Source organism: Pituophis catenifer, unplaced genomic scaffold (assembly GCF_029215685.1).
Source record: "Pituophis catenifer annectens isolate HBS135680 unplaced genomic scaffold, rPitCat1.0.hap2 SCAF_8, whole genome shotgun sequence".
Lineage (NCBI taxonomy): Eukaryota > Metazoa > Chordata > Lepidosauria > Squamata > Colubridae > Pituophis > Pituophis catenifer.
In genome coordinates this window covers 52,721,640-52,737,682 of record NW_027256888.1, presented here as the reverse complement: position 1 = coordinate 52,737,682, position 16,043 = coordinate 52,721,640, and the positions used below count along the sequence as shown (strand labels likewise).

Below are 16,043 nucleotides of genomic sequence, written 5' to 3'. Positions count from 1 at the left end.
TGGGAAGGATCAAAGGTATTGTTATGTCTTCACAATAACGGAAAAATGTATAATATTAAACAAGTACAGTACCTACATCAAGACTATGAAATTTTGTTAATGCATTCATACAGTTTTGCACAATCCTATACTTCCACATAACAATAATTCCAATCTTTTCTCAGCACATTTGCTGTCTTTTTAGTAGGATATTTTTTCTTCCAAATAATTAACTGAAAAATCTATTAAAAAGTAAGAAGGGGACAAGAGATTGGAAGGGCTGAAGAATCTCAAGCATAAATAATTTTGAAGGTTAGCCAATTTGAGAGGGGTGGGTTCAGAATGCAGGCCTAGTTAAATTCCAGTTATCACTTTTCCTGAATCATCTCTACCCCGTTTTTCTCTGTTTGTTTTTTCTTATCATTCCAGTGAAGCTAATTTTCTCTATTCACCATGCCATCCTATTTTTCCTTCCTATGTATTTGTCTGGAGTGCAAGTGATTTGTGCATATGTGTGTGAGACGTTTGATACACACAGAGAGGGAATCAACTAAAGATAGTCCTCAATTTACCACCACAATTGAGCCCAAAATTTATGTTGCTGAGATCAGGTTTGTTTTGCCCCACTTTACAACTTTTCTTGCCACATGTATTAAGTGAATCACTGCATTTGTTAAATTAGTAACATGGTTGTTAAATGAATCTGGTTCCCCATTGACTTTGCTTGTCAGGAGGTTGTAAAAGGTGATCACATGATCCCGGGACACAAACATTCACAGTAGTCAGTAGTCAAACATCTGAATTGAAATAATGTGACTATGGGGATGCTATAAAGGTCATAAGTGTGAAAAATGGTCATAAGTCACTTTTGTAACTTCAAACGTTCACTATGCAAATTGCTGTAAGTTGAGGACTATGTGGTGTCCTATTATAATTACTATTAATATTTTGCCCTGTCCTGCCCTTTTTTGAAGCATAGTCTTTAACAAGTAGATGTGCACACATCCATATATGTATTCATGTGTGACATAAACATTTTATTGGGTGGGTAATCTCAAGGATAGGCTGGGAATATGCTTGTCTATATATATTTTTCTTCTTCTTGCTTTTTCTTTCTTCAGGGTCATTTTCCTTTTAGGATAAATAGAATATGTACACATTTATATATTATGACAACCACATATCTGTGTCCATTATATTTATATACGAGTCCAAGGATAATGTTGTAGGATCCAATCTGGGTCAGTCACCGGGACCAGAAGTTTTGTGGTCCCGGTGACTGAGCTTTCGGAGTCATACTGGATCCCATCAGCAGGGAATATCTCTCTGTGCTTTGGGCTGTTCTGTGTGTAGTGTTTATATCAGGGGTCAGCAACCTTAAACACTGAAAGAGCCACAAAGCTCCTAACCAGAAGCCCCGTTCAATTCTGGAACTGACCGGAAGTCCGGTTCCCCCACCATAGCGTCTCCTCTAGTGCGGCATCCTTTTTCCTCTACCTGTCCTAACCGAAAGCCCTATCAATTGTGGAGCTGACCAGCGACAGGGAGCCGCAGCAGAGGGATGAAAGAGCCACATGAGGCTCCAGAGCCGTGGGTTGCTGACTCCTGGTTTATATGGTGCCTGTTGTGTGTAACTTTTAAGATGTAGATTGAGCAGTTGATGGCTGGCTATTAAGTGGTTGGCTGTTGTTTCCTTGTGCTGCTAAGCCCTCACCTCCTAAGAAATTGATAAACTGGTGGTAAATCAGCACTCCTTTTGATTAAGGAGGGCCCTGTTTTTCCCAGGCTTGAATCCTTTCCTGGCTGTTTTTGTGCCAGCTGATCCAAAAACCTCATTATGTATTGTCTTCTGGACTACTTATTAACTGGGGAAGTTTAACTACATTTAGTAGTGCCCTCTTCAAGCTTAAAGGTCAAAGAAACCTCTACTCATGCATAAAGTAACCACCTATATATTGGGAGAAGTAAGATCGCTGACTTCAACAATGCTAGCTGAGGGACTTCCGGTTTGGCATCGCAGTCAGGGAAATAGCGGGCTCTGAGGAGTCCCGCGAAAACCTTGGCTGCCGAACCGCTGCCGATGGGTCTTCGGACTGGAACCGTCCTGCAGGGATGGGGGAAAAGGAGGGGCACCTCAGACGACCAAGAGGAACAGGCAAGTTCCTCGGAGGTCAGAGGGAACCCTTTGTGAGTCGGTGGCGGGGGAGGCAACCATGGCGGCTGCCACGAAGCTGTGACAACCGGGCTAAGAAAAGTGCTGGAGGAAAGTGGAGTGAAACGGAGCTCTCTGAAGCCAGGTGAGTGACAACAAACCCAGGCTTGTAACAATGTGTGGAGCAATATTATTATTTAGAAGACCCCTAGCCTAAAATAGCGGCTGAGCAACAAAGGGGCTTTGGAAAGTTTTAAACTGCAACTTTAAAGAGACAAAGACCCATGAAACAACTAATTTTTGTACAGAACTAAAGGAATCAATTATTGAGATATGGTAAAAAGACTGGATATTTTAAAATTCGAATTGGACTCTAAAAAAAAAAAGATTTGGTACTTTTAAAATTAAAAGAAGAATTGCACAAAATGGATGCTTGCATGACTAATGGAAAATGTGGATTGTAGAGAGACACCATCTGGTTTAAAAAGGAACTTTGTAACTTTTTTTTTTTTTTAATGGATTCTGAGTTCTACAGATAAAAGTCGTGGGACTTTGTGGAGGAGTTTTTTTTTCCTGTCTGCAGACAGCTGGATGTTGGTGAAAAGAAAAGGAATTATAATGGAACTCCTATAGTTGAAACAACAATAATTAAAAATTGGCGCAGGAACAAAAGAAGGAATGAGCGCAGGCCCAAGAGAGGGAGATTTGATACATTATATCCGGAATAAAAATAAGAAAAAGATTTAATATGAGTTATGGAGGACAAAACTGAAAACATTGAAAATGGAAGGAATATATGTTTTCAGGCGAGGAAATGAAGAAGTAAGATAAATACGACTGGAAAAAGAAAAAAGATTTAAACAATGTGACTTAAAATAATGTAAAGGTGGATTGTAATAATAAAAAGGAGGTTTTTATAGATATTAAGAATGTTAAATGGAAATTCTTTGAAAAAGGAATTGATGAATATATTTAAAGATATGTTTGAAGCAAGAACCATGTTTTAATGTTAAATTGTTATGAAAAAGAATAAGGATAAATATGATTAATTTAAAATGTTAAAAGGAATTTATAAATATATTTAAAGGTATGACTTAAGCAAGAACCATGTCTCAATGTTAAATTGTTATGGAAAAGGATAAGGATCACTTGTGGGGTGCCCCAGGGGTCGGTTCTCTCGCCCCTTCTGTTCAACATCTATATGAAACCGTTGGGAGAGATCATCCATGGTTTCGGGGTGAGGTACCATCAATATGCTGATGACACTCAGCTCTTTATATCCACCCCGAACCAGCCCAGTGATGCCCTCGATGTGATGGCCTGGTGCCTGGAAGTTGTATGGGTCTGGATGGGAAGGAACAGACTTCGGCTCAATCCGGCCAAGACTGAGTGGCTGTGGGTACTGGCATCTCGATCCAGGGCAGAGGTTCCATCGCTGGCTATAGGGGGTGAAGTTTTACCCTCTGTGGACAGGGCACGCAACTTGGGTGTCCTCCTGGACTCACGGTTGAGTTTAGAAAATCATATAACGACCGTGACCAGGGGGGGCTTATGCCCAGATTCGTCTGGTGTGCCAGTTGCGCCCCTACCTGGACTGGGATGCCCTACGCACAGTCACCCATGCGCTAGTCACCTCCTGTAACACTCTCTACATGGGGCTGCACTTGAGGACCACTTGGAGGCTTCAGCTGGTGCAAAATGCGGCCGCGCGGGTTATGGTGGGAGAATCCCGATACTCCTATGTAACACCTCTCCTGCGCGACTTGCATTGGTTACCGGTTGCCCTCTGGGTGAGATTCAAGGTGCTGGTGATGACCTATAAAGCCCTACATGGCTTAGTTCCAGGATATTTGGCGGGCCACCTGCAGCCAGCAACAACATCCCATCGCCCGGTTCGCGCCCATAGGGAGGGCCTGCTCAGGGTGCCATCGGCGAGACAATGTCGGCTGGCGGCCCCCAGGGGTAGAGCCTTCTCTGTAGGCATGCCCACCCTCTGGAATCAACTTCCCTTGGGGCTTCGGCTGGCCCCTGACCTTCGCACCTTTCGCTGCAAATTAAAAACTTGGCTTTTCGAGTTCCCCGGCCTGGACTGATGGGGTTTTTATGGGTTTTAACTGTATTTGTTTAATTAGGCATTTTAATCTTGCATTGGATTGTGGTTTTATTGTTGTGGGCCGCCCTGAGTCCGTTGGAGATAGGGCGGCATATAAGCCTAATAAAATAAATAAATAAATAAATAAATAAATAAATAAATAAATAAATAAATAAATAAATAAATGAATAAATATGATTATTTGAAAATAAGCAATGTATAGATGGATGGGAACAACAAAGAAAGGATTAAGAGGAGATCAATAGTTAAACCAACTATGATTATGCTGTGTTTAACAGCCAAAAAAAAATGACAATGCTGTGTAACAGCCAAAACAAAAATGAATATGCTGTATAACGGCCAAAAAATAAAAAAGAGTATGCTGTGTTTAACAGCCAAACAAAAATGGTTATGCTGTGTAACAGCCAAAACAAAAATGGATATGCTGTGTAATGGCCAAGAAACATATGCTGTGTTTAACAGCCAAAAACAAAATGGTTATGCTGTGTTTAATAGCCAAGAAATAAAAATGATTGGTTTAACAACAAAGATAAAGATGCTGGGTTGTATAGCAAAAATAAAATGTGGTGGGATAGCCAAAATAAGGAGGAGTATGTTGAGATTAATAGTTAAAATGAAATGAGTAAGTTAGGTTTAATAACAGAAATAAAGATTATAAATGTTGAGCTCAATAGTAAGAATAAAATGATTATGTTGGAATCTAATATTTTTATGAATGTTTATAATAATTTATTATAATAATATAATAAATTATAATAATTTATACTTTAAAAATATATCCATCTAAGCAAATGAAAGAGAAAAAGGGAATGATAATTGGTTAAGGATTAAGATTTAAGTAATGTTTTTTTTGGGATAACAGCATAGTTAAATAATAGATTTGAGGGAAATAACTGAGTAAAATATTAAGTTGTATTAATTGAAAATTAAGATTTGTTAGTGATTTGTATGAATTTGTGACCGAATCAAGAGCTTTGTTTTGAAAAGATGTGTTTTATGTTTATGTTTTAAAATAATAAAAAACTTTAAAAAAAAAAAACAATGCTAGCTGAGAAATTCTGGGAGTTGAAGTCCACACAGCTTAACTTGTCAAAGCTGAGAAACACTGAGCCAAGAGCACAGCAGGGCCTTTTCTGCAATGGCTCCACTGACTACTGACTACTAATCTCCAAAAGGACCCTCAAAATTCATGTATTAATCTTAATCTTGTCTTCAGTTGTTTCTAGTGGGATGGAATTCTTAAAAATAATTATTGCATAATTATTGCGTCAAACATTCCTTGAAAGAGATCAAAAATGATACACAATGCAACATTCCATATCTATGGAATTAATCCCTATATTTTAATATATATATATATATATATATATATTATAACTGTAACTTACCTAATCACATTTTATGGCTACGAAAAATATTTTTAAGCCTGACTTTTGAATTCATCATCTGCTTGTTCTTATTATACATTACCTGCCACTAAGTGACCACATATTTTACTCAAAGTGAACCATTCAGCATTATTAAATATCTGTGAATTGCAATTTTATTGAAAACATTAAAAGATAGCTCTATTTAAATTAGGAAAACCGAGCAATGATATCTGGTCAGTAATTCCAACCTACTAGCTATATCGTTGCAAGGACTTTTCTTTTAAAAAGCACAACTTAGTTTTGAAAGTCACCGACCAGACAGAAACTTTACCATTGGAAACAGGGAATGCCAAAATCAGCAGAAATACAGGGAGAGAGCGGGGACGACAACAGTAGCGGGACTCTCCGAACACAGCCGCCCTAATGAGAATTAAGCGTAGTGTATTTCTTATTATTTAGAAATGCTGGCAAGCCTTGAGCGGAAAAGAGGGGAGGGGGGAGGGGAAAAGAGAATGAAAAAGAGGCAAGGGACGACAAAACAGCAGGATTGCACGGCGGTTTGATTTTTAACAGCCAGATTCAAGCAAAGGCTTGGAAACACCGATCGATTATAGTGACTGTCTGCTCCACTTGAGGGAGGCGACAATATCCCACGGGAACTTGCTTCTTTCTATGTGTGAAACCATTCGTCTTCCTGCTTCCTCTTCCCGCCCAGTAAGGGGGGGCCAAGAATAAGAAAGCCAGCACCGCAAATTGCGGTGTTGCGGCCAAGATATCGCCTGACCCACGACAGCCATGCCTTCCGCCCCACTCCTTTCGCCGGCGTTAGCCCGCTGCACCAAAGAGGCACGCAAGAGGGAAAAGAAAAAAAAAACAGAAAAAAATAAACAGAAGGAGATACCTGCCAAGCAACACGCACGCAGCAACCTCGGCGTCCGGCGGGCGAGTCCACAGCATGCGCGCCCGCCCGCCCGAGACAGGGCATAAAAAGGGAAGGAAAGGCAGGGAGGAGACGGCCGGACCCAGCCCCGTTTGGGCCGCCGGCTTGTACGCAAGCGAGTCCCCTGGCGCAGGGTGGGGAAAGCCTTTGTTGACAGGTCCAAAACGCGGAGAATTGGGAGGTGCCACGTGCCCGCCGCATAATAAATCGCACCAATTCCGCCCGAAGGTTTTTTTTTTTAAAATAAATAAATAAAAAAAACATTGCTGCGGGTATTTATACAAAGCGTCGAAAATGTTCGCAATGCCTTCCTTCCCCCCCCCTCCGCCCCCTTGGGGAAATATTTTCCCGGTTGAAAAGCACAATTGACGCAAGGCCGGGCTGTCGCAGAGAAGCAAAAGACTGCTCCGAGCGAAACAAAAGAAGGAGCTGGAGCCCCCTGGCCCTCTCTCCCGACCGGCGGTGCAGCGAGGAATGGGCTTAGTCAAAATCCCGGGCCCACAGCCAAGCTCACCCTCGATGACAGCTAATTGGGTGAAGGGGGAGGGCTACGGCAAAAAGCTGCAGAGTCAGTCGATTCCACAACTCACAACTGGATAAATTATAAAGCACAAATTTTAATCCTATTTAATTTTTAATCGTATCAAATTTAGCTATAATGTGGCCTTACCTACTTTTTTATCCTGGGCCTGCTAAATTCTGGTCGCTGGTGATACAATGAGTTAAATGCATTCTGGGCTGGATTCCCTATTGGGCAATTTGTGTCATGGACTTAAGTCATTTTAAATTCTATAAAATACCATCCAATTTCTCATCCTTTCCTTTTTCTGTCAGGAAGAAGTGGACAAAGCATAGGTAATGCTGTCCTCTTGGACATCCCTTGTTTGAGGCAATATAAAATCCTTCTTTTGGTCTCTAGACTCTAGAGCAGTCTTGCTCAATTGTGGCAACTTGAAGATGGATGGACTTCAATTCCAAGAATTCCAAGGGAATTGAAGTCCATACATCTTCAAACTGTCATCATTAAGAAAGATGGCTCTGGAGAAAGAGGCATGCAGAGGAAGCTAACTGCCACGTAGCCTGCTCATTCTCTTTGTCACTCACTTGTCTGATAGCAAAGATGCTCAGTTCAATCATGCTGCTGAGAGAAAAAGTTCAGACAACCAATTAAATGGTGATTCGCTGTCCTTTAAGCCAGGGGTCCCAAACCATGGTCCGTGGCATGTCAGGAACCGGGCTGCGCAAACAAGCAAAGCCCCATCCATGGAATGCAGGTAGCATGGAAAACCACACCTCCTCTGGTCCATGGAAAAACCTCTCCACAAAACGAATCTGCTGCTCAAAAAGTTGGGAACCATTGCTTTATCTAGCACATTGAAATAGCCAAGTTTCAAAAGAGTATTACTGGTATCTCTTCTAAGTGCTGTAAAATGATAGGTTCTGTGGTTGAGATGCTTTCAAGTTTCAGCTGTGCTTTTGTTGTTTTTCTTTACAACATATAATATTACCTAGCAAATATTGGCAATAAAAGAGGAATAAAATATAGGTCAATAAAAGAGGGAAAGCATGGCTAAAGACTGATTTAAGATTTTCTGCAACTGGCCGTCGCCACATAGCTATTCTACAAAGGGATTCATGGGTACGCATAGATTGCAAAAGGCTGCATGTGGGCTGAATATGCACACCTGCAAACCCCAATTGCATGTTGTGTGGAGGTGCATGTCCTATGAGGTGATTGGTTGATCTGAGTTCCTGTTCTGTGCTTTGCTGTTTGAGTGCCCCCTAAACAGAATATTACGTTTGCAGAAATATAAATGGAACACCTATGCAACTGTTCCTGAATGACAAATGTATATATTCCTTCTGCTCGACCCTTAAATGGGCTTCTGAAGATAAAATGTAAAAGGTGTCTGGGTGTTATCAAAAACCAAAAGCCACATAGTCATAAATACTGTGAGACAAGGTAGAGTGAACTGTTTAAAATCAACAAACTGTTTAACATAATAGTTTCAAATACACAGACTTTTTTTTTTTTTTATCTTTTCTCCTGGAAATCGCCAACTAACAAATGCTTTTTACCGGTGTGTTGTACTTAGTACATTGCGATGACAACAAGTTCAGCCTATGATCACGCTCTGATATTGTTAAAATGAGAAAAAATAAAGCTCCTGGATTAAGTAACTTTGTTTTTTCCCTTGGTTTTAGATAATTTAATACTCTGTTTTGCAATAATAATGGTGCAATGTTACCATTCAATTGTGCACAAAACAAATGTCACGTTTTATCAATCTATTAGTAATATTCAGATCAGGGGTAGGTTCTACTTACCTTTGCTACTGGTTTGCAACGGGATTGCACACGCACGCTTGCTTCACGCGCGCCTGTGCCTTGCTTCTGCGCAGATCGCTGATGACGACATCCAGGGTGGTGGGTGGGGCCAGTTTTATTACCGGTTCTTGTGAACCAATCTGAACCAGGGGCAACCCACCACTGATTCAGATATGCTTTTTGTATTATATCTACCAATGTGCAGTATTCTTTTTAGAAGAGAACATTTTTGTTCAGGGTTGAAGATCTCACAGTATTCTGTTTAAAATATGGGTTGGAAAAATAGAAATGCTCTTTTTTACTGATTAAACCAGTAGTCACCAACTAGTGATCCATAAGAAACTTTTGGTGGTCCGCAGAAAAATTATTTGCATATTTTGTATTGTATTTATTTTGTATTTATTGAATTTGTATACCGCCCTACTCCCGAAGGACTCAGGGCGGTGAACAGCCATAAAAATAAAACATGGAAGTACAAAATTTAAAATAGAGATAAAACAAATTAAATAAATTTGGCTGAACCATATTTAAAACCCCAATAATTTAAAACCAAATTTAAAATTCCCATTTAAAAGCGGAGAAGTTTAGGTCAGGCCGGCTTGCTGGAATAGGAACGTCTTAAGCGTGCGACGGAAGGTACGCAGATCCGGAATCCTCCGTATCTCGGGGGGGAGCTCGTTCCAGATAGTAGGTGCCCCCACAGAGAAGGCTCTCCCCCTGGGGGCCGCCAGTCGACATTGTTTGGCCGACGGCACCCAGAGGAGCCCCTCTCTATGGGAGCGTACTGGTCGGTGGGAGGCTATTGGTGGTAGCAGGCGGTCCCGTAGATAACCAGGTCCTAAGCCATGGAGCGCTCTAAAGGTGATAACCAAAACCTTGAAGCGCACTCGGAAGACCACCGGGAGCCAGTGCAGCTCGCGCAGGAGGGGCGTTACATGGGAGCGCCACGTCGCTCCCATCACCACCCGCGCGGCTGCACTCTGCGCCAGCTGGAGCCTCCGAGTGCTCCTCAAGGGGAGCCCCATGTAGAGAGCGTTACAATAGTCCAGACGGGAGGTGACGAGGGCATGAGTGACCGTGCGTAACGAGTCCCGATCCAGAAAGGGACGCAACTGGCGGATCAGGCGAACCTGATGAAAAATCCTCCCGGTCACGGCCGTCAAGTGCTCTTCTAAAGACAGCCGTGAATCCAGGAGGACACCCAAGTTGCGAGCCCTCTCCGTGGGGGCCAATGCTTTGCCCCCAATAGTCAGCGATGGCACCAGCTGACTATATCGGGACGTCGGAAACCACAGCCACTCGGTCTTGGATGGGTTGAGTCTGAGCCTGTTTCTCCCCATCCAGATCCGTACAGCCTCCAGGCACTAGGACATCACTTCAAGGGCATCGTTGGGGTGGTCTGGGGTGGAGATGTACAGCTGGGTGTCGTCAGTGTACTGATGGTACTCCACCCCAAAACCACGGATGATCTCGCCCAGCGGCTTCACATAAATGTTGAACAAAAGGGGCGAGAGGACCGATCCTTGTGGCACCCCACATATAAGGGGCCTCGGGGTCGACCTCTGCCCCCCTGTCAACACAGACTGCGACCGGTCAGAGAGAAAGGAGGAGAACCACCGTAGTACGGTGCCTCCCACCCCCAACTCTTCCAACCGGTGCAGCATGATACCATGGTCGATGGTATCAAAAGCCGCTGAGAGATCTAATAGGACCAGGATAGAGGAACAGCTTCTGTCCCGAGCCCTCCAGAGATCATCCACCAACGCGACCAATGCCGTTTCCGTGCTGTACCCAGGCCTGAAGCCCGACTGGAACGGATCTAGATACGTCGTTTCATCCAGGTACCGGAGAAACTGTCGTGCCACCACACTCTCAACAACCTTCGCAGCAAAGCGAAGGTTGGAGACTGGACGATAATTAGCCAATATTGCCAGATCCAGGGAAGGCTTCTTGAGGAGAGGTCTCACCACCGCCTCTTTCAAGGCGGCGGGAAAGACACCCTCACTCAATGAAGCATTTATAATCCCCTGGAGCCAGCCTCGCGTCACCTCCCGGGAAGCCAGCACTAACCAGGAGGGGCACGGGTCCAACAAACATGTGGTCGCGTTCAGTCTACCCAGAATCCTGTCCACGTCCTCAGGGGTCACAGAGTCAAACTCATCCCAGATAACATTCTCAGGACCTGCCTCCGTCATCCCCACTGGATCTACCCAGTCGGAGTCCAGATCTTCCCAAATCTGAGTGATTTTGTCATACAGATACTGAACAAAGTCCTCGGCTCTTCCCTCCAAGGGGAATTGCATTAAATCAGGGGTCCTCAAACTATGGCCCCTGGGATGGATATGTGCAATGAATGTTTGTGTTGCTGCAGAGAGTCTTCCCCTTCGGGATCTTTTTGTGTGGGTCCCAGGGGGATAGAAATTCTGACTTGGGGTCTGCTTCGGCCTCCTGGTGCTGGGGTTTGGGTGAAGGCTGGAGGGAAGTGCTGTGGGTGGCGAAGAGCCAGAGGGGCTTGTTCCAGTGGGGTTGCATCATGGTCTGAAACTGGCTGACCATCTCAGCCCACTAAGCCTCCAGGCCAGGGGTGAAATCTAAAATTTTTTGCTACCGGTTCTGTGGGCGTGGCTTAATTGATGGGTGGGGCTTGGTGGTCAGGTGACCCTCCCCGGTGGGCGGGGCTTGGTGGTCAGGTGGGGGTGGCCAAGTCGACATCACTTCTTTGCCCTTTTTTGACCTACAAAAAGAAGATATACCAATTATTTCATGCGATAAATTCTTAAATAATAAACGAAGTACACAAAACAATAAGAGGTACACAAATACTTATATAAGAGCAATAAAAATGTTGTTTTCAAGTTTCTTCTTGCACCAATGATAATAATGACCTACAAGGAGATATAACATGATATACAAATTTAACCATTTAATACAGAAATAAGAATAACAGAAGTTCACAAAACAATAAAAAACAATAAAAGAGGTACATAAATACTTACATAAAATTGTTAGTCATCTTTAGCTTTGAGATGTTTTCACATAGCTATTTCAGTGGCACTCTCCTCACTTCCACTTTTCTTGCACTTGATGCGCGGATCATTGGCTGAGCAATGGTTCTAAACCATTTTTTCACTGCAGGAATAGGGTCCCATTTTGGAAGAGGTAGTCCGGTGATGCTGATGGTCATGAGGTTGGTTAGATTGGAAACGGCTAGGCGACTTCTGCTCTCTGAACATATCAGGTTCATTTTCGAAAAAACTCTTTCCGCTTCTGCAGAACTCACTGCAATTGTTCTGACAATATCTTTTGCTTTTTTGATACTGTCAGGAATTACATACCTCTTCAAATCGTTTAAGACATTCTCCACAAAATCTCTATAGTCATTGATGTCAATGCTGTAGTTGAAAATGTCACTAAATGTGCGCAGTTGTTCTTCAGCTGCTGCCCATGGAACGAACGACTATTTCCTCAAAATCCCAGAACTCTGGCACCAAAAACTGTAGAAACTGTAGTTTGTTTGTGGTGTCTTGCAGTTGGTTCCCAGTTTTTAAATGCTCACAGTCCATCTGTCGTTTCTGCAAATTTTTGATGATACTTTGTAAAAGTCTTTCTCAATGAAGACCAACAAATCAATGGTTTTCTATGAAGTTTATATTCCTGAAGGTTTCTGAGGTAATTAGTCCTTCAACTTTTATTTCGTATGGACTCTTTCCTTTTGTTAGCAGTTCAAATGCCTTTATTGATCTTCTCACCAGTTTTTCAGCTTTTATTATGTCCGTATTGCGTGCTTGCAGTGCAGTTGAAAGAAGTGAAATTTCTTCCAAAATGTCTATCATCAATGCCAAATCGTTTAAGAAATATTTATTTTCCAGATGGGCAGCCATACCTGAGTATTTTGCATTCCCGTGAAAATATTGATGTAGCACAGGATAAGCATGCCACACAGCTATGGTTGCCCATAAACTACAGGCAGCCCATCTTGGCCCAAAAACTCGACCAATCCTTATGATGTTAATTACAAGTTCTTCAGATATTTCGTCAAGTTCAATTTGGTTTTTATTGGACTGCTAGAAAATAGAGCATATCTTATCAGTACAAATTTTAAAATGATTTACCTGTTTTATTTCCTTCATGGCAACATCTAAAACAAGTTGGAGGCGATGGTTCAAGCAGTGCCATATGATGATGTTTGGAAACTTGTTTGCTATTCTGGTGCTCACTCCAGATCTTCTCACAAGCATAACGCTGGCACCATCAGAGCAGAATGCTATCAAATTTTTTTGTAGATAGTCCCAGGTAAAGCCAACCTTATGTAAACTTTCAAAAACTGCAGAACATATTGTCTCTGCATTTTGTTTCTTCAATTCAACAAGCTTGACAAAAGTAGTTGGTGGGTCCTCTGAGTCCTCAACTTTTAAGAAAACTATCAGAACTGGTTTGCAGGATACTGTTGAGGCTTCATTAATGATCAGACATTTCTTCAGATTCCGTGCAATGATGCTGGAAAACATTTGGGTTTTAATTTCATTTGCAATGCACTCAACTATTTTCACAACTGTTGGCCTGGAATGCAATCTTACTCCCAGATCTACTCCATTTTCAGTTTGTAATTCTATCAATTCCTCTATGCTTGAAATTGGTCTGCATGCTTTTGCCAGGCTGTAAACAGTTTTGAACATTTTAGAAGTGGTGCCAAATTGCCTTTCAGATATCTTGTCCATTGCTTTTGTTATGGCTTCCTGCTCAGCTTGTTTTACATTGTCTCTACAAATGGTGTGCGATTTCGATACGAAATGTTCTCTCATTTTCTTCCGGACAGACGCCTGGTGCACTTCCTTGTTTTTCCCAGCCGGCTCAATCTTGAAAAGCTTCCACTCTTTTGACACATGAATACCACTCTCCATTGAGAAGCCATGTTTCGCACAGTATGTACAGTATGTACAACCCAGTTTCTTGTTTGAAATTTCCAAGCAGTCATACATCTCTTGGAAGTAGCTGTACTGTTGCATGGTCCAGCAGTCTGGAAGAATGCTTCCGGTTTCAGGTTGCAGCGGGTGACTCTATACTTGATTTGCTGCTTTCTCCGGTTTCAGGTGGTGGTGCTTGAGGCACAGGGGATGGTTTTTGTTCCATTTCTGTTGGTGGTTGTTCAAGTTTTGGTTTCTTGGCCAAGAAACCCATCAAAGTCTATTGCCTTTTCATCCTTCCTGTTAAAGGCGGCAGCTACTGCAAAAAGAAAAAAAAAGCAGCTTTGTTAGCTGATGACACACAATGTAAAAGCACACAGAAAGCCTCAAAAAGCCCCAAAAACCAACTTTCACACAACACAACTGGCTCATCCACAATGTAAAAGCAGTTGTGCTAGACCCAGAATGGTCCCTGCCACAAGCAGGCACCTCACACAGCCACAAATAGCCCAAAAAACCAATTTTCACACTTTTCAGACACAAAATTCCACATGCAGCTTTGTGAGATTTTGTGTGTTTGTGTAGTTAGAGTTAAACACTACAGAAACACACAAAATCTCAGAAAGCTGCACAAATATTATTTTATTTTATTTTATTTTATTTTATTTTTATTTTTAGATAAAAGCAGCTAAATTTAAAACTTCCTAAACTTTAAATGGCTAGGTCTAAAAAAAGAACAACTAAAAAAAAACCCAATTAACTATTTTTTTAAAGCTCCCAAAGGGGAAAAAAACTTACCCAATTGAAGGGACAAGGCAGACAGGCAGGCAGGCAGGCAGGCAGGCAGGCAGGCAGGCAGATAGAGCTGCTCACCGATTTATTTTATTTTTATTTATTTTATTTTATGAGCTTGATTGCAGGCAGGGAGATTCAGTTGCTTGCTGATGCAATGGATTGCATGGATTACAGCAAGCGAAGCAAGGCTGGCGTTGCGACCAGTGGCTCAGAATTCGAAGGTAAGCAAGCTGGAGGCTGGGGGGGAAGGTGGGTGGTTAGCTAGGTGGCTTAGCCAGGCCAGCAGGCAAGCATGAGCTCTTGGGGACCCGGGGCGTAGCACGAGGCCCGCAAATGATCCCCGATGGCTGCGCAAACTACGTGAGCCTGGGGACTGGGTGGGTGACATGCTAGACCACAACCAGCAAAGCTTACCTTTTTGAGTGAGCAGCAGTCAGCGAGGCATCTGAGCGAGGCAAGGCGAGGTCTGAGCGGCCAGGCGAACATCTGGGCGAAGTAGGAAGGGGAACTTATATAGGCTGGAAGGAAGAGCCGAGTGGCTGGAAAAGCGACTGGTGGAAGCGGAAGTGCTGAGTGGTGGAAAAAGTGAGCAAGTGAGCGACAAATGGCCAAGCGGGCAAGCAGGTGACTGGGTGAATGGGTGGGCATGAGCAGGGAGCCAGGGATTTTTGCTACTGGTTCTCCGAACTGCCCGCCGCCATCGCTACCAGATCGGGCGATCCGGTCCGAACTGGGAGCATTTCACTCCTGCTCCAGGCACCGGTACCTGCCCTTGCACTCTTGCAGGTCTTACCTCTGCTTGGAAAGCCTAGCTTGTAGTCCTCAGTGAGGTGCTTCTACTGAGCCTCCTTCTCAATCAGATCCAATTTGAACTGAGTTGTTTTGCCAACCCTTTCTCATGGTGACTGCTTAGCTCCAACAACTCCTTCCTGTTGGGGCCCTAAGGAGCCCAGGCGGGGAGACAAGAAGTGGCTGGGAGGGGAGGGGCAAGTAGAGACCGGTGAGGTGCCCCTCAACATGAGTGACATTGAGTTGGCCACACCCGCCCAGTCACATGACCACCTAGCCACGGCCACCCAGGTGGTCATTAGGCAAATCATATTAGTGGTCTGCAGGATTTAAAATTATGAATTTAATGGTCCCTGAGGTCCAAAAGGTTGGTGACTCCTGGACTAAACTGTCTGTATTCATTGTTTTTTATCACAGTGGCAAGAGATAGAAAATTCAGAACTGAAAACTCAACTGAAAAAATGCTGAACTTTATCAACCCTCCAAAGGAATAAAAGTGACTTATCGGTTACTTATTGACTATTGCTAGCAAGAAACAACTTTTCCTCTATAAGTTAATACTTAATAGGTTAAACTGTGCTTTCTTTTTAATATTAGAATATATATTCTAATATATATGTCACTAGTAAAAATAGTAAGAATTTTAAAATAGAAAGTATTTAAACTGAATGCA

The 16,043-nt window shown here is 42.8% G+C and overlaps 1 protein-coding gene across 1 annotated transcript; it reads right to left on the bottom strand.

Moving 5' to 3' along the window:
* Positions 1-12,508: 12,508 nt before the first annotated feature.
* LOC139320721 (E3 SUMO-protein ligase KIAA1586-like) lies at positions 12,509-13,888 on the bottom strand. Its single transcript, XM_070949156.1, is given in 1 exon segment — positions 12,509-13,888. A coding segment is annotated over 1 exon segment (1,380 nt).
* Positions 13,889-16,043: the final 2,155 nt, after the last annotated feature.